We start from the raw sequence: 24299 nt of genomic DNA, 5'->3' as shown, positions 1-24299 counted from the left end.
TCACTATAGGTACAATGTCAGCCTATATGATGTACTGAATGTGAACTTTTGATCCCAAACATTCTAAAATGGATGGATATTTGTACATGTGGGATATGTAACCATGTACAAAGTTAAATTCAAATAATTTGTTTGAATGCTTCTTATGTAATCTTTAGAGTGTCAGTTAACAAATAGTATTAGTAGTTAATAATGCATAAAGCAAGATGGATCATTAGAATTCCCATAACATCATATAGGCCACAATGCCGCACTACACCAATCAATATCTTAACCTAACTGAACAATAAAATGGAATGCATTTTGTATTCAACTTACATCATTTTGCTTTTTTCTTACATCCAAGGGTAAATATACCTGGGGGAAGCATATTTTATCCCTTTGACCTGTATTTCATTCTCAGACAGTTTAAAATGATTTAGTAGAGAACTTGAGTAGGTTCTAGTATAAAGTTTTCATCGCTGTCCTCTCACTAAATACCTTATAACTATGTTTATAAACAATTACTGAAGGCTATACAAGCAGAAGTTTGTTACTCAGGAAGTGACCCCATCATAAACACATAAATTAACTGATTGGACCCCTAATAAATAGTCTGAATGGCCAATACAAATTATAATTTTGTCTTCATGTATTTTTAATGAAGGTCTCATTTTGACTATAAAGATATTTTCTCTGACAAAATGTGACAAAAATCCAACATTGGAGCTTTTATATGGTGTAGGAATATATACATGCTGATAACATTTAATATGATTCCCAAAAATATTATATATGTGCATTTTAGGGGTTTTTTAATTATTTTTTTTAATTTTTTTAAAATTTTATTAAAATTTTTAAAATAAAAATTAATTTTTTACTTTTAATTTCATTCTTATATTTTAAAAGTCAATATACATGACATATTAAAATTTCATGTGTCTATCTTTAATAATAAAGATTTTATGCCAATTTAAACTTTGCTCCAATACTGCCCTTACAGGACATAGTACACAATTAATTTTACTATATGTTCTCTACATTTGTTTCTCAGTACTGACCTTTCCACTGTGTGACAATCAATGCAAATCATATGTTAATCTAAAATACCTTCAAAGATGACTTCACGGTGAAGTTCTTGTCAAAGGTTGACCTGCTCTTTTTTTAGATTATTGACTGTCAACATAACAGCATGTAACCAGAACACGAATTTCACTTCCGGATCATCACCAAGGCCTTATTACTCACTGTGCACTGTCGCCAAAATACATACAGACAACAACACCCTGAGCTCATATTATCAAGAATAAACAGTTACCTTTAAATCCCTACCAAAAATGCATAAATAAAACTCTTCTATCACCACCAAAATGAGAGAGGAAAAAATGTTCTAAAAATAGACTAGAACTACATTCGTGGGTACTGAACTGGAAGTATTAATTGTGATGTAATTCCTGACAGGCTACATGTTTTACGCCAATTTTAGTCAAACTTTTATATTTGCATGCTATACCTATTTCAACTTTATACATGAAGTCTTTTTGAATTTCCTTGCAAGGAAAACATGTGACACCTGTCAGAAAGTATGTAGTGCTGGTGTTCCACAGGGTGCAAGTTCTGGTCCAAGTGCTCTTGAGAAACCAAAACTAAATTTGCTATATCTTCCTTAATTATAGGAATTTTTCAATGCAGTAAAAACCTAATTGTGATACAAGATAAGCCCTGTCTGAAAATATGTTTGAAAATTACAAATGTTGATAAATTCAGTTTTAATGGCAAATTAAATTAACATTTAAATTTTAAAAACTAAATTTTATTGAAAACTTAAATTTTCATACAAGTTTTAAAACACAGTTTGACAAATTTTAGACAGAAAAGTTGACTAATGAATGATATTTAAAACAAATGGTAGTTTGGGTCTGTATAACTGATAACATTTTCCCCAGGGGTAGTGAAGCATCATAGCTCATAGTGATTTTGGCAGCAAACCGCAATATGCCTGTCCAGATGCATATAGGTGTACACACTAAAGAAACACTGACAGGTGCTATGTTCCACATTTATTGTGTCAGGTACTTAGGCAGTTGTTTCCATAACTAATAGCACATTCAGATTTAAAGTTCTAATGGGACCACTACCATGTTTTATAGCAAAAATGCATTCCATTTCAATGTCGATAACAACAAAAGGTGGCAATGGGACAGGAAAATAGTTTCTAGGGAGGTTCTACCTTACTGAAAAATGGTGCTGATCTCTCTCATGAAAACCTAAGCCATGTCTTTGAGGTGCCATATATCAGTGTGGTGATATGAACTAATCTTGGTCACTTATGGCAGTACACTGCACATGCCCTTATGAAACCATGCTATTACCACCAGACTACTCAGGAGAGCTTCCAAGCTAATCCAACTCTAACACTTTGTTCCAGATACCAGGCTAGACCTGAAAAGATCCAATATGTTTCACTTAATTCTAGAAAACAGTAAGATCTATGTAAATGAAGTTAAACTGTGTTAGATATGGTGATTTCAAATTAACATTAAGGTTGCAAGCATGGGGGAAAATATTAAACTTGACAGAGTGACACTCAGAAATGTGAAGCAATGGCCATGTATTAAAGTGTTAAATTCATCCTAAAAGTATATGAGGTTTCTAGAAGCACATTTAGCCATTTACAAGTTAAAAAACTAATCAGGTAGACTATGTATCATAAAGTTTAAGGCAATGTTGGGGCGGTGAGGTTTGATCATTGGTGTAAACATTATTACATACCAGTATACAGGAAAGTCAGGTGACAATGTACTAAATTAGAATGTGTTACTATAAGCATTCTTATTCATGAGGGAAATAAAAATTTTGGATATTGCAAGTGAATACAGCCAAATGTGGTCATACAAATCAACTATAAGTACCAATAAATCCTATATCATCAGCTAAATGTGAAATTCTCATCCCCAAAACTTGTAAACAAGGATGGAAATTTGCATATGTGGGACATATACAATGTACTTGTTAAGATCAAATGTGCAAACATAATTCAAATTATCTATTTGAACATTTATATGGTATTTTGAAGAGTGTTGGTTACCAATTATTAAGCTCATTGATTGAATGGAATCAGATATCAGCTGATGTTTCAATACCGCACTCTGTCAAAGTACTAAATTGAAATATGTTACCATACATAGGCATATTCATGATGAAAATAACATTTTGGGATCTTTTCAGTGCACATAGCCATAAATGTGCTTTACAGGTTCACTATAGGTACAATGTCAGCCTATATGATGTACTGAATGTGAACTTTTGATCCCAAACATTCTAAAATGGATGGATATTTGTACATGTGGGATATGTAACCATGTACAAAGTTAAATTCAAATAATTTGTTTGAATGCTTCTTATGTAATCTTTAGAGTGTCAGTTAACAAATAGTATTAGTAGTTAATAATGCATAAAGCAAGATGGATCATTAGAATTCCCATAACATCATATAGGCCACAATGCCGCACTACACCAATCAATATCTTAACCTAACTGAACAATAAAATGGAATGCATTTTGTATTCAACTTACATCATTTTGCTTTTTTCTTACATCCAAGGGTAAATATACCTGGGGGAAGCATATTTTATCCCTTTGACCTGTATTTCATTCTCAGACAGTTTAAAATGATTTAGTAGAGAACTTGAGTAGGTTCTAGTATAAAGTTTTCATCGCTGTCCTCTCACTAAATACCTTATAACTATGTTTATAAACAATTACTGAAGGCTATACAAGCAGAAGTTTGTTACTCAGGAAGTGACCCCATCATAAACACATAAATTAACTGATTGGACCCCTAATAAATAGTCTGAATGGCCAATACAAATTATAATTTTGTCTTCATGTATTTTTAATGAAGGTCTCATTTTGACTATAAAGATATTTTCTCTGACAAAATGTGACAAAAATCCAACATTGGAGCTTTTATATGGTGTAGGAATATATACATGCTGATAACATTTAATATGATTCCCAAAAATATTATATATGTGCATTTTAGGGGTTTTTTAATTATTTTTTTTAATTTTTTTAAAATTTTATTAAAATTTTTAAAATAAAAATTAATTTTTTACTTTTAATTTCATTCTTATATTTTAAAAGTCAATATACATGACATATTAAAATTTCATGTGTCTATCTTTAATAATAAAGATTTTATGCCAATTTAAACTTTGCTCCAATACTGCCCTTACAGGACATAGTACACAATTAATTTTACTATATGTTCTCTACATTTGTTTCTCAGTACTGACCTTTCCACTGTGTGACAATCAATGCAAATCATATGTTAATCTAAAATACCTTCAAAGATGACTTCACGGTGAAGTTCTTGTCAAAGGTTGACCTGCTCTTTTTTTAGATTATTGACTGTCAACATAACAGCATGTAACCAGAACACGAATTTCACTTCCGGATCATCACCAAGGCCTTATTACTCACTGTGCACTGTCGCCAAAATACATACAGACAACAACACCCTGAGCTCATATTATCAAGAATAAACAGTTACCTTTAAATCCCTACCAAAAATGCATAAATAAAACTCTTCTATCACCACCAAAATGAGAGAGGAAAAAATGTTCTAAAAATAGACTAGAACTACATTCGTGGGTACTGAACTGGAAGTATTAATTGTGATGTAATTCCGTATAGCCTATCGTGTGCTTAAAAATGGCGTTAACACCCAACAACAACAACAACCAAGAAACTTAATATCAAGCTTGTAAAAATTGTACTAGCAGCTGCCTCGCTTGGCGCTCAGCTTTAAGAGGTTTGTGTTATGACTGGTTGGTCTGGTGTCAGGATTATATGTCTGGCTGGGACATGATGCTACATGTCTGCGGAATGATGTCTCAGTGCTAGACATCACTATCAACTGCCATAGTGCAGACATCATAGCGATCTGACTAAATTTTTTAAAGCTACGTTAATATTTTAAATATCTGAAGCTCTAAACCACAAAGTTAAGATTTTGTACTTCGGACACGAGCACATAAATGTTTAAAGCTTTATTCTGGTCTGCTTTTTAGCCACGTACAAACACTGTCATCTACGTCATTGTCCCAACCTGCCTAAAAGAAAGAACATGAAGAAGCGCATTTTTACAAGCAAGTAGTCTCTGCATAATACGTAAATTATTATTTCTTGATTGTCTGCACGAGGACCTGTACTTTCTTCCTTACTGTCTAACATTTATCAAGATCAGCTCTAGCTGGATACTGTGACGTATCTCTAGGCGATGGACCGCTCTGCACAATCGCCTCTAAATATGCGCCTCTGATATTTGGTGATTTACTATCCAGTTCTGGATATTGTTCACCGCCGACGGACGTATATGTGCGTAAAGTACAAAGCCTCTGCTTCAAATACATGCATAATGCGTGGTTGACGGGAGAGGCTGCAGTGAGACGGCACATGGTCAGAGTACCGCCAAAATGTCCACTGTGTAAAATAGGTCCATTTAATAAATATCATACTTTACTACAATGTACATATACTAAAGGAAATAGAGAAAAAGTTATGACTGAAATTAAAAAGAACAATATATATAAACCACAGAATATATTATGCCTCGATGGAAGCTACAATAAAAACACCCTATATCAAATAACTAACTTTATAGTTTCAACCATGAAGGAATGTGGTCAGTGTATTATTATAGATAAAAAATGAAAATGTCCACCATGAGGAAAGTACAGATAAGGACGTCGTGGGGCTACGTCACATGGCGCTACGCGAAGTGAACAGGCTCATGAAAGAGTCTGGAAAAGAAAATCTCGTGGACTTGACATTCAAAATATAACATTTAAACTAGATTAATTTTAGGTTTTTTTCTTCTTTTTTTTCTCTCTCTATCCTAGTAACAATAGTACAGTTTCCATACTGTGCAAAATACCCCGAAAGGGAAGACCATTTACAGGTAGAAAACATTCTGGCTTTTTTGACATAATATTCAAATAAAAGGTGGACATCCTCGAGATGAGAGACATACACAAATAAAGAAAGTATAGACCCCATTTCGAGCATAGTCTCAATCTTATTTTATATGCAAGAGTGATAAATTTAGGTACACACACATAAACCATTAGGATTTCAAATTAATATACAAAATAACACTCTTCGCCAAAATTCAAAATTTTAAATAAACACTCCCGATGCAAATATAAACACGGGAGAAGATAAGACAAATGGGTTTTGACAAATTTGGCACAGCTGATGTCCTAACATGAATCACAAAAATAGGACTCAGAACATATAGCACACACACATAGCAAACATGGGACGTAGGTGACCCTAGCAAGGTCTATAAAATACTAGGGAAGGAAATCCGAGAGGATAATAGAAATCACTCTCGGAGGAACAACCCTATAGACACACTAGGAAAACTTAGAAATACCCTACTCCAAATTTCTAAATAAAAAGTTTCTTAAAATTATTTTAAACAACACAAACAACACACCTTTGTGGGTAACAAATACATATAACCATATTATAAACTTTGGCTAATATTTGGGGGGGGCATCTGTCTGGTGCCCCCCAAAAAAAGAATATGAAAAAAGTAAAGAGCTTAACAAAATAGTTCCAAATTTGGTTCCTTTACTTTGTGTTATTGTGGTGACTCGCTAAGAGAGAGAGAGAGAGAGAGAGAGAGAGAGAGAGTAAAATTCTTCATAAAAGTGTTCTAGCATGTCAAATCTTTTATTTTTCAAAGGGACGTTGCCTATGCACGTTATCAAGATCTTCAGTTTTGGAGGCAAGAAGGTCTTGCATTTGGAATCGGACCACAGTTAATAGTTCCGGTTCAGTACCCACTAATTTAGTCCCAGTCTATTTTTTGAGCATTTTTTCTTCTGTCTCCTTTTTGGTGGTGATTTAGATTTAGGCATTCTTAGTGTGGATTTAAAGGTATTTCTTTATTCTTTAGAATAGGAGTTTATGGTGTGGTTGTCTGTATGTGTTTCGTCGACAGCGCACAGTGAGTAATAAGATCTTGGTGATGATTTGGAAGTGAAATTTGTGTTCCATTGTACGTTGGCTTGTTTACAGTCCAGCTTTTCAAAAAATGCCGGTGAACCTATGACAAGAACTTCACCGTGAAGTCATCTTTAAGGTATTTTAGATTAACATATGTTTTGTATTGATTGTAACAGAGTGGAAAGTTCAATACTAAGAAATATTAAGAAAATATATAGTAAAATTAACTGTGTTTTGGGTCCATGTAGTCCGTTATCCCATAATGCTAAAATGGAAATTATCCGTTTAAAAAAAAATATCGGAACTTGTTAAGTCTGAGTAGTGCACTTAGCTCCGCGCTGTAAAGCTTTTTAGTATACTATTACAACATCAAGCATACAAATTGTCGTCAGCTACAGTTGCATCAGCTTATTGTTATCGATTTTGTGCAAACCACTTTCAAGTTCACGTGCAAGCTCTTAACTCGAAAAAGGCGAGAAAAACTCGTTCCAGTCAACCCTTATTTATACTGCTGGCTGCTATAATGTCCACTGCAACACTATTTTTAAAATTGCATTCTATCCCTTTTCTTGAGAGAAATAATGAATTGAATGTCATTACATTATTCACTGCACTGTAGACAGCCTCTCAATTCAAGCTGAAACATAACAAAATGTTCTGGGCAGTCCTTACCCTCCCATCCATGATCCAATCAGTCAGAAAAGCCATTAGGTACTGCCTTGTGTGTGACTTTGTTTAATGGTTAGAAATCTAGTGGTAGATTAAACTGATTAGTTTTTTTCAGTGGTATGTGAAACTGATTAGTTTTGTTAGTGGTATGTGAAACTGATTAGTTTTGTTTGTGGCATGTGAAACAGCGATTGTATGTGAAACTGATTAGTTTTGCCAATGGTATGTGAAACTGCGATTAGTTTTGTCAGTGGTATGTGAAACTGCAATTAGTTTTGTCAGTGGTATGTGAAACTGCAATTAGTTTTGTCAGTGGTATGTGAAACTGCGATTAGTTTTGTCAGTGGTATGTGAAACTGCAATTAGTTTTGTCAGTGGTATGTGAAACTGCGATTAGTTTTGCCAATGGTATGTGAAACTGCAATTAGTTTTGTCAGTGGTATGTGAAACTGCAATTAGTTTTGTCAGTGGCAAGTGAAACTGATTAATTTTGTCAATGGTATGTAAAGCTGTATGAGTACGAAATTATGTTTAAAGCTCTAGCGCAGAGGTGGGCAAACTTTCCAGTGCAAGTGCTGCGTACACAAATTTACACATTGTCTCGGGCCGTATAGTTCATTAAGTAAAATAATTAATAGTTGAAATAACAAAAACGAAAGGTTTTCCTAAATAATATCTAAATAATTTTCAGTTGTTAATATGTTGTTAATATTTCAAAACTTAAACTTCAAAAGAAGCACATTTATTTGATAAACAGAGTAACATAAACAGAGTCAGTGCAAATGATGACTTGTTCCCAGGCCACATGAATAGGTATGAGTACACATTAAAATTAAACCCTTTTCCCAGAAACACGTCTGTGTTGTAAGATTTTTAAGGGTACATTTTAGCTTTATGAGTTTCAGACAAATATCAGTCTCACTTTCTTATTTGCAACCTAATGACAGCCTAGATGAGATACTTCTACATACACACAAGTACTACTCGTCATAGGTTATTATCGACTGTCTTGCATTTTGTTTCTATGATTTCTGGGTACGTTCCTGCGGAACGGTCGTCAGTACAAAATGACAATACAGCAATAAAGACCGCAAGACTTTAATAAACAAAGATCTGTTTACACTTTTACACTATAATTACTTAATGGGGAGAAATTGGATTCCTTATCTGAATCAATGATACACATACTGATTTTTCAAACTAATATCAAAACGCATGCTTAAGGAATATTTTCCCCTTATTGGAAAAATATTTTTCTTGACATTGGAAATAGACTCCATAAGAGTGTTTACATCTAATCCCGATGCATTTTATCATAGATAAATAAAACTAAATATGTAAAATTAATCCAGTAACTGTCTTTTTGGAACATTCTCGCTGTATCATATCTAGAGTGTTTATATATATATATATATATATATATATATATATATATATATATATATATATATATATATATATATATATATATATATATATATGTATGTATATTGGGGGGGACATTTGTGTGCGAAACCTTACGTGTCTCGCTAATAGAGTACAAATTTTGCTTCTTTGCTAAAAGATTAAAATCGGTATGCTTGCTAATTAGTCTGTTCAAATTACCTATAAATTATACAAATATGGATGGTCAATGATAAAACGTTTGAATTAAGAAAATCTCACTTCATTAAAATAATTTAAAAAGACTTATCCAGTACTAAAACGTGTATTATACTAATTCAGTGATGGGCGGCTCTAACACGTACTTTGAGTTTTAGATTAATGTGATTGTGTATATTCTAAGATTTGAAAGTGTATTTTCAAATATTAATTAAATTTGTAACTTTTTCTCCAAAATTTATTATCGATTTAGTCCGATACATGAAACGACAAGTAAACAAAACAATCGTTAACATACACCTTTCTCTGCAAGAAATTTATTTACTTGAAATGCGTTTTTTTTTTTTGTTTTTTTTTTTTTTTTCACCTTCGTTCATTTACTTGCATCTCCACTGTACACTTGTTCACTGCTGAAAAGTTTTAAAACAGAAACAGCATCCAGAAACGGTGAACTCGATTATACTTATACCACTTGATTCAATTTTCTGTCTTTTATTTAAGTGTCTGCCTGCATATAAATTCAGGGATCGTATTGCTCTTGATACTACTAGCAATACGAGAAATCGCCCTGAATGAACTGTGCAATATCCTGGTCTAGCTCGTAGCACTTGCCGTGTAATTTGGTCATGTTAATTCTATTAACCCATCCTTTCATCCACGCCAGATCGCATCCACATTCCACTTTGGTATTTTGAACTTCCAGCGTTTGCAGAGTGGATATCCCGGCCAACGCTCGCGGCAAGGTCGTAATGTTCGTGCGAGAAAGGGATAGTTCTGTCAGTGAGGTCAGATTGGCGAACGCTTCCGGCGACACGTACATCAGCGGATTTTCTGAAAGATCAAGTTGTTTGAGGGAAGGGTAATCAAGGAAGTCAAATGTGTCTATCGTCACCAGCTTATTCTTTCGCAAAGATAAAATTTGCAGTTTCGAAAATTTAGCGATTGCAGACGGAGCATGCTGAAGAGAGCATCCTTCTATCTTTAGGAAAGGAAGATTTGTATTAGATTCTATAATATCTTCTTCTTTTATAAATTCTAAACGTTCAACGTCTATAACCTGAACCACTTGAAGGTTTGGCAGGTACTTGGGAAGGCTAGGAAAATGTTCGAGAGAGTCGTCATGGTTGATGTAAAACTGCTGTAAGTGAGTGAGGTTATGTGTGCATTGAGGGAAGATAGAGTGACTGTCAGAAGACGACAACGACGTATCTCTCAGCTCGAGCGTCGTCAAACTCTGCATGTCGCAGATCGCCAGTGGCACGTGCGTCATCGTTGTGGCCACCAAATGGAGTTGCAACAGTTGGCCTTGAAAGGGTTGGAATGCGGACGGTGGCAAAATATCCGTATTAATGCTATAGATATGGAGAATCCTAAGAAGCATAAAGTTTTTCATCCCACTGGGCCAGGTCTGCATCTCCTTGGCTCCTAAGCCAAAGGACACTAACCGTCTTCCTAAGCTTAGCAGAATGGTATCATTACAGGTTGCAACAGGGTTGGAGTTAATCCAAAGAGTTCGCAGTCTGGTCAGTTTCGTTAAGGCAAAAGGAAGAGCTGTTAGAGAGTTGCCGTCCAAAGACAAAGAAATGACACCGTTCTCCACGCCATCAAATGCATGATCATCAATGTGGGAAATCGAGTTATGTGATAGCACAATTGTCAAACTGTGACCCCCAAGATTCCTAAAAGCTCCTGCAGGAATCTGTGTTATTACATTGTTCGACATATCAAGAACTAAGTTGGACGAGGTATCTGCCGTGATGTTGAAGACAGGAACTGACTTAAGTTCACCTCCGCTGCAATATATCATGTTGTCAGCGCAAAAACACGGCGCTGGCGCAGCACAGTGTTTCGTGTTCGTGTTGATCAGGATTCCAGAAATGCCTTGGTTATATATACAAGACACAACTAGCGTCAAAAGCACCTGAAAGAAAAGGAAATGGAAAGAAATAATATGAGTACTAAAGAAACCTTTGCTGAACGATTTTTTCCCCTTCTTTTAGTAACTACTGTAAATGACACTAGCTCGCTATATTCACCATATATAACCGTAAACTCTGGTCTTATAAGGACTACATGCATCATGCTGAAGTATAAAAGAGTGATTGGAATCACGAATAATTTCTTTTTCTTTTATAAGAAATTTGCATATTTTGTCGTAACAACCTTCATCACATTCGCGAAGCATGTGACTACCTGTGTATAATCTAGCTACTAAGTTTAACGATCATGGTAAACTAATCTTCTCTTTCCGATATGTCAGTCACACCGAGTATCCAATTTGGTTCATTTTATTTTTCAAACATTATCAGATTTAGACCTTGTTCATATATGACTGGTTTTGACTGACTGATAGTACATAGTAACTTACTATGGCTTCCGTAAGTTTAGATTCACTTTTTACCTGCGCACCGCCAAGGTAACAAAGAGATACAATTTTAAAAAGCGCTAAATTTCTGCGGGTATATGTAGGTGATAAAAACAGAAATACCTGGTAAAGATAAATACTTTTTTCTGGCATAATAATCAACTTTTCTTAAATTATGTCCCATTTAATTGCCTATAGCGACTCAAACGTATCTTTAAGTCAACAAAGATCTTCTCTTATGCTCGAATATTCCAAAACGGTTTAAACAATTTCACACACACACACACACACACACACACACACACACACACACACGCACACACAATTTTAGTGATTAAAATGCTTGGGAGCATGTTTCGACCCAAATAATTGTTTACCATTGTAAAATATATAAAAAATTGGAAAAACGGCACAATTCCCGTTTCGACAAAAGAATATAATTTATAACATTAACTTCAAATCAATGTAGCATTATATATTAAAGAAATACTTACTATTACGTTGAGTTTAGACATATTCGTTCGCCAAGCCGCCTCTTTTTGCTTCCAGTTTGAAATGAAAAAATGAATATCTGAATTAGAAATAGACGGACTACATTTGTAAATTTGTATTTATATATATCTTTTTTTTCTCATAGGCATTTATTATCTATTGTCATGACTGGTCGTTTATTGCGGTCTAGGCTTAAACATGTGAATTCAAATGCATTTCTAGCTTAAGGTAAATTGAACTTTCCTGCACTGATAATTTTAACAGCAAAGGAATGAGGCGTTAGGGTGGTTGATATATGTATAATTTTAATTGAACTACGTCTTAGTACACAAAAGCGTCTGTAAGATTAATGGTTAGAAAAGAAACAAATGTCATTTAATATCACACTTTGGTCTATGCTTTTATCATTAAATTCATATTTAAACACCCTCAAAGCTTTTAGAATCGGCTAATAGAAAATAAAATGTTAATATTTCCAGAGCTTATGTCAAAAATAACTACACTACAGGAGTCCATTCCTTAAAACGCCCAGTGCCCCCTAATGTGTCATGTGTGATAAGAAAAGATTTTTTCGACAAGGTTTTGCAAGGAGACAAATGGCACAGTCTAATTGCATGTGGTGGTTAAACTGAGATTAATTTTTCTTCATTTTGTACTTAATATAGACAAACCAGGTCGTCTCCTGAATGATGTGTAACTATATTAAAAGTTTCAGAGGAATGATAGTGAATATTTTAACGTCATACCTGGGCAGGTGTCAATTAAGGGCCTGCATATATGAAAAGTTAATCTTTGTACACGGGGGGGGGGGGAGGTCTCGGGTTCGATTTGCTTTTCTGGCATATTCAAGTATTATTATGGTTGTAAGTCCTTGGTAGGTCCTCAGTCTTTTCTTCTACCAGAAGCTTCTTCAAGAGCATCGGGGATACAAAATTTCGTCCAATCCAGTAAAGTGATTAAACTTTTAAATTCATTGGTTGACATAGATTTTAAACGTTTCTGCTTTTGATTCTTCCGCTTTCACTGGTTCGTCTTTAAATTGTTGACGTAGAGACAATTATCGGATTGCATTCATCTTACCCCTTAGTCAGGGGTTATCGCATTCTGATAAAAAGGTCATAGTCTCCGCCCATCCTAAGAACAACGCAGTTTCGCAGTCACGATACAGGTTAACTTTCTAAATAATGGAAGTTTGTGAGATAAGCTTCTTTTTAAATTCCTGATGGCTCGATACGACTAAAAAGTGATTTTCACGCTATACTAATCGGTTTAACAAGTTCAGTTACAAACAGCACAAATTCACCAATATTAAGCAGTCCATTACAAAATTCGTTACTTACTGGAAAACTGTGTTCCGCTTCATAAGTTGGTAAACACCTTCAGGTTCAAGGGGTTATCATCTCACACAGCTATTTATAGAACAGAACATGAGAAGTCCTGTATATAAGATCTGTAAATGAACTTCTTCTATCTCAACCTATAACAACATAATTTCGGTTGCATAAAACAAGAGCTCATTAAACTTGTATAAAGCGTTCCTTAGTCTACCGTAAAGATATCAAATAACCAAAAACTCAAACCAATGCTCACGTCACTTTTATCTTTCTGGATAATGCAACATCTTATATATGCAGTTTCATATCTATATTTCAAAGCAATATTGGAATACAGTTTAGATACATTCAATCAATATAGGTAATTAACTTTGAAAACAAAATCCCCGTGTTCACCACCTGTGAATAAACAAGAGGCCCACGTGAGCCTGATATTGCTCACCTGGGTTACATAACTGTTGACCAGTTCACTAATGGTTAATGTATTATTGGAAATCATAGTGTGGTGTATCTCTGTATTATGTGCTTAATTCTTTTCCGTGATTGAATGTTGTTCTGATTCTAAGAAGTAAACAAGATGTTTACTTGAATTTGAGCTCAAGACCTGATCTTGTTCACGAGTTATATATATATATATATATATATATATATATATATATATATATATATATATATATATATATATATATATATATATATATATATATACATGCATACATACATACATACATACATACATACATACATACATACATATGATTTAGTAAACACAATTCGTTCAGTTCAGGTTTCGATCTTTGGGAATCTATGATCATGGTTTATGGATTTGTTTAGTTACAATTTGAGAAGATTTTTAAAACAAACTATCATAGGAATTACAAAGTACCCATTGACCTTTTTGGACTAAGACACTACCATGGTATTATCGAGGACTCATTGGCATATATCGAGTCATTGAGTGCTATTGGAATTCATTCTGAACATTCTATACTTGTGGACTTGTGATAGGACATTTAGGATTATTTGGGATTTAATTCACAATAATGTAAGTGTATTTTAAATTTTCACTTTTTAACTTAGAGAAATACAATTATTTCACTAAACTTGTTGTTTCGATACTTTCTGTTACATAGTTTAGTAGCTAGAGTCGTTACACATGGCCCCGTGTATACTATCCACGAATGTATGCATCATGTCAATTTGACCTATTTTACTAGTCTGAGGATATGGTTTGGTTTGGTGTTTTACAGAACAGCAATGTATGCAGCAATATGCGTGGACCCCGTTTATTATCAAACTTGTCGAAGATCACGATTAAATAAATCCCCAATGCCTTTTAATACAATTGGGATCAGAAATATGGTACCCAGAATGGTACCACGCTTAGACCATCCGATTTAAGATAACCGTATTAATATGACCTTGGGCATCAGCCCAAAGTTATAAACCCAGAAGAACCAGCAGTTCCAATTGAAGGACAAGAGCAGATTCAGCCCCTTGACCAAATTGTATTCATTACACGCTTTACGAACACTGTCCAAGATTAGCTAAAGAACACTGGAAGATAATAAAGGTCATATTGAAAAGAGACAAGTTGACAAAGAGTTGGCTGATCCTATGATGCTGTTTTGTTCTGAAGAAAGGTAAGAGAATTCCACAGGAATCAAGCATTTCATGATAATATCCCTTCTAAACAGGGAAAGGAATATATGCCTTGATATCTTTGCCCGGCGTCTGACGAAATACATGCCGGAGAACAAGTACATCGATACTCCAGTTCAAAAAAGTGGAGTTCTAGGAGTACATAGTTACCTTGATCACACAATAATCTTAACTAAGATTATCCAGGATTCCAAAGTAAAACAAAGGCCAGCTGACAATTTTGCGGTTAGACCTCGAAAACGAATATGGCTGACTCTAGAGAAATATCATGTACCAGACAAGTTCAGGGATATGCTTCAGCACTGCATCAATAACTTCAAAATGCACTTCACCATATCAGATTCGACAACAGCATGGTACGGATTAGAAGCTCACATCATAACTGATTGTATGTTTTCAGTGGTACTGTTTTCAGCTTCGATGAATCTCCTTTTGAAATCAACAGAGAAGATGAACTGAAGACCAACTATGTCACCTGGAGTTCGGCAGCTTCCAACATTGGCCTTCATGGACGATATGTAATTGCATCCAAGTCAGTACCAAACGGTAAGTGGATGCTAGAAGGTCTTGTCTTGGAGATCTGATTACTCGAGTCATGGTGAAATTCAAACCATCTAAGTCAGAAAATCTGGTTCAAAATAGGTGAGTAAGCAATACCAAAACTAAGTGAGCAGCCAGTTAAGAGTCACAGCAAGTGGTTTAAGGACTACATGAATGACAGTGAGAGTTTGTTAGACATGAATTAAAAAGCCAAGCACTAGATGGAATCCATCGACACTAGTGGGCAACACTGGAAGTTCAATGCCTGGTGTTTTTAGCATGGAATTCTACCTAGAATCGTTATGCAACTTCGAATATGCCACGTCCCATTGACGGCCTAGAAACATTTAAAAGAATGTTCAAAATATATCTGGGTCGATGTATGGGAGCGTTAGTAGTATTGGCTTTTACAGTACCGTCAGCCAACCTAAGTAACCACTATCATAAATAACATTTGATTTCAATGGCAGGTGATCACGTTGAAAGACAGTGCCGATGAGAAGACGAGAGAAGCAGCGGCGGAGGCATGGGTATGTAGAAAGTGGATGACAGCAAAGGCACTTGAAAAATCAGAAAGAATGAAATACGATGACATGGTAGGCACAGTAGGAACGGGAAGGTTCAGGCTGCTGGGAAGTCTGAAAATACCTCCATAGGCAGCAGCAAGCATCAGAGAAAAGAGTGCCATGTTCCCGAAAACAGGACATCTTACAAAAGACGATGTCTTGCAAATAAACTTTGTTGGTATGAGGAAGCAGTAGTAGGCTGGACTGGGAAGCTGCAAAGTCCAGGAAACTATTGGAGCGACATCTGGTGAGTTGATACCCACATATCTGTTTTCTCTTACGCTTAATGAATGACGTACTCCGTACATCAATAAATCTCAAGACTTGGGGAATCACTGATGACCCAAACTGTATGTAAACTTTGTGGAACACTTGCAAATTTAGAGCACGTGCTGTCATTATCTGACAGATGGTCATCATCATTAACGCCATGATCAAGTGCTTGGTGAGACTGCTGCCAGTTTAAATATAGTCAGGAAAAAGAAACATCAAGTGAAAGCGGTCCCACATTCTGATTTTTGAGAAGCGGCGAGACACAAAGGCAATAGACTGAAGCAAGAAACAGCGCAGTATATGGAAATGTTTAGATGTAAATGGACAGTTGAATTTACCAAGAGACATATGTAATACCAACTCCATACCTGAGAATCTACTGTGGTCAGGAGGTACCAAGCAGGTAATTGGTCAAGTATCAGCCACACATCCATGAGTGCCAACAGAATTGGTTGAAGGCCTGGAATCTACTGGTGGAAATAGGATGCAGCTTACAGGATCATGCAGCAGGAATTTAGTCACGAAGTTTGGCAAACAGGCCAAATAAACACATTGGATTAGGTGGAAGAGTGTAGAGCGACGTAAAACAAATCGGTTGCGGGATGAGTCTGATCAACTCAGTCTGCACAGCACTGGAAAGCGTTGTGGGGTAGAACCTAAACGCTCAAGGAAGTGGTATCCACGTCTGATGACGGAATTGGTTGTAATTCAAAAGTGTATTTATATATTACTTGGATGTCACTAATGTCTTGCCTATATAAGCTTACACACCACACCCTCACCCCACGCCCTCCCATTAGTCCAGAAATATAACCGCCTGAGCGCCAATAAGCTCTATAAATCAGTGGCAAGACATCATTAGTAAGTTTATTTTTTAAGTTTACTTAGTCTCGTTAAACATGACTCATAAACCGTGGTAGCTCGTTTCATAAAAGGTAGGATTCTTAATACAGTCCAGGTCAGCTCGGATCAAATGCTTCTCCGTGTCACTAGGAAATGCTGTTAGTTTCCTTTTTTGGCATAATATAGCCAACATTGTATTATAAGTACCGTTAAACCAACCAACAGAATCTCGTGTGGCTCCGTGGGATCTCCGCAACACACGGGTCTGATTAGTCGTAGACTGTCCATTTCTAATTGTCTGATACAGATTAGATTAATCTCGAACTGCCCAAGCTTTATCTGCAAAGGCAATTAGAAGATATCTGAGGAAAAAATGTAAAGCTTGCGTCCATTTGTGGATAGTTTACATGATGTGAATACTCACTGATCGCATCCATTTAGCAATTATTGACATCTTTGATATATTGTGAATGACGTCAGTGGTGTAGAGATAAATAAAGAAGTGAGAGAACGCGATAAAGAAAAAAGGAACGCATGCTTCGCAGATGGGGTGGAGACAATGGCAAGCCCACAAAAGTAATGGAACGCACAATAAAAGTAAGGGACCGCCGTTGCCAAGTGTTCCCACAGCACTACACACCTGCATGACGTATAAAAATGACGTTATGCTAATATTCACAGGTTACTACATTTGAATGGGAAAATATGAACGACATTGGGCGTGCAGTATATCCATCCGACAAAACTAGTTCATATTTTCCCAAACAAATGCAGCAACCTTTTATTATATCATCATTTTCTTATTATACCCAAGACTTAATTTTATAAACGAAAATACACTACAAGAAACAAAGTACCTGAATGCATGCCGTATTCCAAACTAAATACACAAGCGCAGATTCATCATTACACAACAACAACATTATTAATGCGCACATAACTCCGCCAAAATCCATTTGAACTTAGTCGCGCTAAACATAACTTTCGAAAGAAAAATGTCGTTTTTGTCTACTTAAAATTGAAATCTAGAGTCATATTATGAATGAATGCGCATTACAACAACTTTTCCATTTGATCTGTATTTTTGTCGTTTATTCGAAATTTCGTGATTATGGACTGGATTTATCTGTGCCAATTTTACATGAATTATATCGGATTTCAGTAGCGTGTTGACAAGTGTGTTTCTGTTCTGTCATTGAATGTTTGAAATAATAGTGTGGGAAAAATATGAGGTCTTTCAACTGCAATTATCAAAAAGACGCTATGGAATATAATTTTGTTTTTTATTCTGAGTGCAGTAAGGAGGATGTAATTGCACTTGGAATATAGTCGAAATTACAATATAATTTATATATGTGTAATCGAGCGTGATAACCCATGACATGGCTCATTTGATTCGGATTTGCAGAACTAAGAAAGAACATTCTGAGGAAATTCAGGATGTAAAACTGTAAGTATATTTTCTTTCATTCTTATTACCAGCTAATGAAGACAGTTTATGTCTTACTGCATTTGTATGGGAAAATATGAAAGTGTTTTTCGGATGTTATTTGTAAAGACCATGTCTGGCTAGCCTAAATCCGAAACATTCTAGCACAAAGTCAACGCGGAATGTGTCAAAGCAGCTGGTATGTGGCAGTCAACGAAACATCTACTTTAGTTCATTCAGAAACAAATTTAATCAACCATAACGTAAAGCGTCTGCTACACGAGTGTACACGATTTGTTTACAAAGCAGTTCCTAACACAATGTTGGGCACACGTGTCCTGCACGTGAATGCAATAGGAAGGTGTGCAATATCGTAAAATACAGAACGATTCCGACAATGTAAAGTTATCGGAGAACTAAATGAGCATATAATAAAATCTTGTACAGTATTACAGTGTATGTCAACGTTGTCTTGTGCATTTACTCAAATTAAATTTTAATTGTTAATTCCAAAACTGAATACTAGTATTATTTAACAAAAGTCTATTCACTCCCATCTTCATTAGCCAAAGGGTTCCGATGTGTTATCTGTATCTACCTTGAAGCAGTTGGGGTTAGCATATTGGAATCTTGACTAGCGACGATGCTTTACTCCTGTTTGTTGAATGCTCTGTATCGTAAATGTAGTCAACAACCTCGAGACGAAACTAGTGGATCGCAATGGGCTTTTTATGACGGTGGTCAGGTAATAAACTGGGTCAAGAAAAAGAGAACGTCGGATCGAATCATAACAAATCACAGGGTAGACGATTTTAGTTTTGACCCGTGCTGCTTTCATTTTGTCATCACAGCGCACGAAATTTAATTCGGGTTGTAATGGATCACACCTTTCTGAGTGACGTCATCCAAAACTGTCCACGCACTTTAACATTGATTTTGTCGCATGTATTTCTCGGGGCTTGTGTATAATTACGTTCGAAGGAATGTGGATGTTTCAGGATCGAAATATAACAAATAGTCGCCATTTAATGGCATGTGCAATCAAATGCTAAAACAGTATACCCATTATTGAATAGTTGGTCTTGAATGTAAAAATGATCAGTATTGCTTCTTTTAAAGATTCGCATAACCATACCAATTAAGAAACATCACGTAGAAGTGTAACTTGATTTTACAAAATTCTTCCTGAATGATAATTTTTTTACTTTTGCTAGTCTTAAATATGTGAACCGGCATGCTTTGTTTTCGTTGTTACTTAAATTTACCTCAGCTAATACTTAAGTGCTGCCTTGCGTCTCAAAATTCGGGGCACCTCGTTTTTATTTCACTTTGGCTTTTTCCAGGTCAGGGTCTGAACGAAAAACAAATATTCTGAACATCTCAGAGTTTTCTGCAAAAACCTGAATTTTCCAGGTAACAACAGAATAATGTTTTCCCAAAATTTAAGCAAAAACATTTGCTTGGCTAATAAGATACAGTGTCGTAGTAGGGTATTTTTGGTGATCAGATGGTGTCACATTTACTTAAACACGACGTAATCCCGTCATCAGTTTTCTACAATAAAAGAGTTCCTTCAAACGCAAGAACAAGGCTTCCCCTTTGACCGAAATGATTGCAGAATGTATGTCAGCATACATGTTGAATAGCGAGAAATTCGAAACACATCGGTATTTCAATGTATTTCTTTAGTTGCATCTAAAAATTGCGACCGAAACGTTTACGTTTATTCGAGTCTGAAAAGTATTATTCATATATAATAAAACATTTTACCAGACTCTCGAAATGGCAGAGATTTAAATCACCTCATGAAGCCACTGGGAAGTCTGGTTGATTCGATTTGACATGAGCATTGATATAAATATCGTGTTTGTTCTGCTTCTTCGCGCGTTACTTGATTAATTTACCAATTGTTTCGAACTGGTTCGAAATATAAAATCTAACATACGTGTTCATATCAAATAAAATGTGTGAAACAAATCGAATAATTTCTATCTTTTGCGCGCCTTGGCAAGCAAAAGATTGTATTTATTCAACCAGTTTCATAAAATTCATTTTAATTGAAAACAAAAGGAAGATTATATTTATCGCATGAAGAAAAATACTGACCACTTTGAAGAATCATGTAGTAAAATGGCGTTTAAATACATTTAGAGACAATGAAGATGTTTCATAAAGATTTTAAACTTTGTCAAACCTTTTCAGCTCAGATCAAATTTGAGTCGAGTTTATTTCAAGTTTAGATCAGAATAGGCATTTTGACGTTTCCATCTCCGATAGGTTGACATATCTACCTTGGCCGATCGATCAGATATTTCAGTACGTTGGCCTAGAGATATCTATTTGAATTTCATGAGTTGCCTCCCTTAGAATGTAATGCCAACTAACCAATAGCGTGTAACAGCTGTGCAATGTATATCGACGTAAAATGGTGACAGCAATTGATATCAAGAGGATATTTTGTAAGTTTAACGTCGGAAGTATCAATACATGCCAGAGGGAACCCATTACAGGTGTATTTGAGAGAAAGGATGTGTTTGTGTAAACACGGACCGGCAGTGGAAAATTGTTGTCTTATGAGCGCATTTCAGCTATGTGCTCCCCTTGTCTCGATCATGTACATAGATACGTTAGCATATCGGAACCTTAGCTAGGGAAGATGTAGTGGTCCAAGTGATTGGCCTAACAGTCCAGTGAGCTAAAAATGGTAGGCCCAGAGGCGCCGAGATTGTGCCATACACTGTAACACGACAAAAAGGCAAAAAGAGAATCTAACAAAAACTGCGGGGACAAAGTGATTTATCAACATGCAAATCTTTAGATCATGAACACGAGCTTCATGGCAGTCTAGCAGAAACTGCGAAACTAGTTATACTTACGATATTGTATCATATATGGGTTCCAAGGGTTGTCATCGCCGGGGGAGGATGTGGGAGATAAGCACCCACTTCCCTTGGAAATCTCCCAATGGCTTGCGTCTGGTAGAGCCTCTGACAACCAAATCCAGCTCCAGGCCTTCACGAGTGGCGGAACCTGTTTAAACTGACTGAAGAAGCGATGACAGGCGAGTTTCTGGCACCTCAAAACCAGATGCTTCGGTCAGATGGAGCTCGTTAACCTTGAGTGGTCGCCCATCTAGGAGAAGGTAAACTACGACTTCAAACCTTCGCTGCCTTAGGACTATACCCTCTCATGGGGAAGGTTAAGGGAGTAAACCTCAACAGAAAATCCGGAGACGGAGTCCCTAAGGCGACTTGGCATTGATTTCAGTGTCATCTCGGCAACTCCTGCAACGCAGCTGGTGCCGTGACGTATCGGCTTGTTCTTTCCCTTGGATCCATCAGCTGCGTGGGAGGGGGGATCAGCTGAATGGGCAACAGTCGATTCTCCATATCACCCTGCCCAGGCTTGCGCCCTGGAGAGGACACTCAAGCTTCGCTCCACAGCGTCGACACAACACGGGAATCAGCAGTTTACCGGTTATAAGTAACCGCTCGATTGGCGTAGAGCCAGACGCCATGGGTTGCTTCTGACGGTGGGAGAGACCAAGAGGTGTCACTGGACAGCTACCGCCAGCTTCAAACGGGGCAGACCCCAGCCAAAAAGGTGCCGCCCTGCCATAGTTCGCTTGCCTTGCTGGGTGCGTAATGCTTATGGTACGCGAGTACCTGACAAGCAAACTGCAACTACTGCACCAAGAAATAACAAAAGAAAACCAACAAGGAAACCTTCAATCCTCATGCTAGGTTCCTGGACTGTCCGGACCATGCTGACTGGGCTTTCAGATGATCTCCAGACAATCAGTGATGTTCGAAAGACTTTAGTCACCAACGACGAACTTGCAAGACTCCAGGTCGACATCGCCTCACTACAGGAGACACGACTACCAGATTCCGGGTCCCTCAGAGAAAAGAACTACACATTCTTTTGGCAAAGAAAGAGCACCGACGAAACCAGAGAGTTTGGTGTTGGATTCGTTGTCAGGATCACTCTGCTGGGGATGATAGAACCCTGTCAACAAGGAAATGGAAGACTGCTATCCCTCCGCCTTCACACCATAAACGGGCCTGTCAACCTGATCAGCATTTATGCTCCAACACTAATCTCCTCCACATATACCAAGGATGAATTCTACGATAAGTTAAACTCGCTCATCGACAAAATTCCCAAGGAAGAGAACGTGATTTTGCTGGTCGACTTCAATGCTAGGGTGGGTGCCGACCATGACTCTTGGCCCTCCTGTCTTGGCAAGTTTGGTGTTGGGAAGATGAATCAGAATGGGCAGCGCATTCTAGAGATGTGCTCGTACCATGGCCTCATCATCACCAATTCATTCTTTCAGACAAAGCCACAGCACAAAGTGTCTTGGAGGCATCTCCGGTCTAAACACTGGCACCAGCTGGACTTAATCTTTACAAGACGGTCAGCTATGAAGGGTGTGCTTCTTACCCGTACCTTCCACAGTGCTGACTGCTACATCGACCACTCGCTGGTGTGCTGCAAAATGAAGCTTCAGCCGAAGAAAATCCACCGCTCTAGGCAAGAGGGTAAACCATGCATGGATGTGAGCAAAACATCATATCCAGACAAGGCTGAGGAATTCACCTATGCTCTTTCCAAGACGTTTGATTCAGAACCCCCAAACGGCAGTGCCAAAGAAAAATGGGATCACATCAGAGAGACTGTGTACAGCACAGCCACACGGAGCTTTGGTAAGAAGCAATCAAAGAATAATGACTGGTTTGAGGTTAACTCTGCCACACTCATGCCAGCCATAGAAGAGCGTCACAGTGCTCACCTGCAATACAAGCGATCCCCCTGCCAGAAGACACTACAGGTATACAGGTCTACCAGAAGCAAAGTGCAGAGATTAGCAGGCCGGTGTGCCAATGAATAATGGCTTCAGCTCTGTCAGAGCATCCAGTCAGCAGCAGATATTGAAAACATCAGAGGCATGTACGATGGCATAAAGAAAGCAATGGATCCCACGAATAAGTGACATCACCACTGAAGTATGCCACATGCGATACCATCCACAACAAGGGCAAGCAGATGGAGCGTTGGGTGGAATACTACTCCAAACTGTACTCCAAAGAGAACCACGTGACCAATGATGCCCTCAACGCCAATGAAAACCTTTCTCTCATGGCCGAACTGGACGAGAAACCTACTGTAGACGAACTAAAGGCCTTAGAGAAACTGTCCCTAGGTAAAGCCCCAGGGAAGGATAGCATTAGAGCAGAACTCATCAAGTGCGGTTGTAGCGTGCTGCGCACACACCTGCACGACCTCCGCTGCCAGTGCTGAGACGAGGGTGCAGTGTCTCAGGACATGAGTGACGCTAACACCATAACCCTGTACAAGAACAAGGGCGTCATAAGCGACTGCAACAACTACAGGGGCGTATCACTTCTCAGCATCGTGGGTAAAGTTTTCGCACGCGTTATGCTGAACAGACTGCAGACGCTTACTGACAGAGTGTACCCAGAATCGCAGTGCGAGTTACGCATAGAGAGGTCCACAATCGG

The 24299-nt window shown here is 37.1% G+C and overlaps 1 protein-coding gene and 1 long non-coding RNA gene across 3 annotated transcripts in view; both read right to left on the bottom strand.

The window, feature by feature from the left end:
- Positions 1-4018, bottom strand: part of LOC149781303 (uncharacterized) — a 37789-nt gene extending 33771 nt beyond the window's left edge. For both annotated transcript variants that reach the window (XR_016414670.1, XR_016414669.1), the window contains exon 1: positions 2210-4018. This is a non-coding gene — a long non-coding RNA (uncharacterized LOC149781303). The remainder of the gene's footprint in view (positions 1-2209) is intronic.
- A 5468-nt stretch (positions 4019-9486) lies between these two features.
- On the bottom strand, positions 9487-16889 carry LOC149781302 (podocan-like protein 1). Its single transcript, XM_089935391.1, has 4 exons — positions 16871-16889; positions 13468-13536; positions 12130-12177; positions 9487-11191 (listed from the first exon to the last, which is right to left on the bottom strand). Exons 3-4 carry the CDS (start codon positions 12148-12150, stop codon positions 9818-9820), a joined length of 1395 nt encoding a protein of 464 aa, XP_089791517.1. The 5' UTR covers positions 12151-12177; positions 13468-13536; positions 16871-16889; the 3' UTR covers positions 9487-9817.
- Positions 16890-24299: the final 7410 nt, after the last annotated feature.

Source organism: Sinohyriopsis cumingii, chromosome 15, assembly GCF_028554795.1.
Source record: "Sinohyriopsis cumingii isolate HCF-2022 chromosome 15, ASM2855479v2, whole genome shotgun sequence".
Classification (NCBI taxonomy): domain Eukaryota; kingdom Metazoa; phylum Mollusca; class Bivalvia; order Unionida; family Unionidae; genus Sinohyriopsis; species Sinohyriopsis cumingii.
This window is presented reverse-complemented; position numbering and strand designations above follow the sequence as displayed.

Coding starts and splice junctions, on each gene's coding strand:
- LOC149781302 (XM_089935391.1), bottom strand. CDS start 12,150: ATGTCTAAACTCAACGTAATA. Junction 11,192..12,129: donor TGTCTAAACTCAACGTAATA/GTAAGTATTTCT, acceptor CTTTTCTTTCAG/GTGCTTTTGACGCTAGTTGT.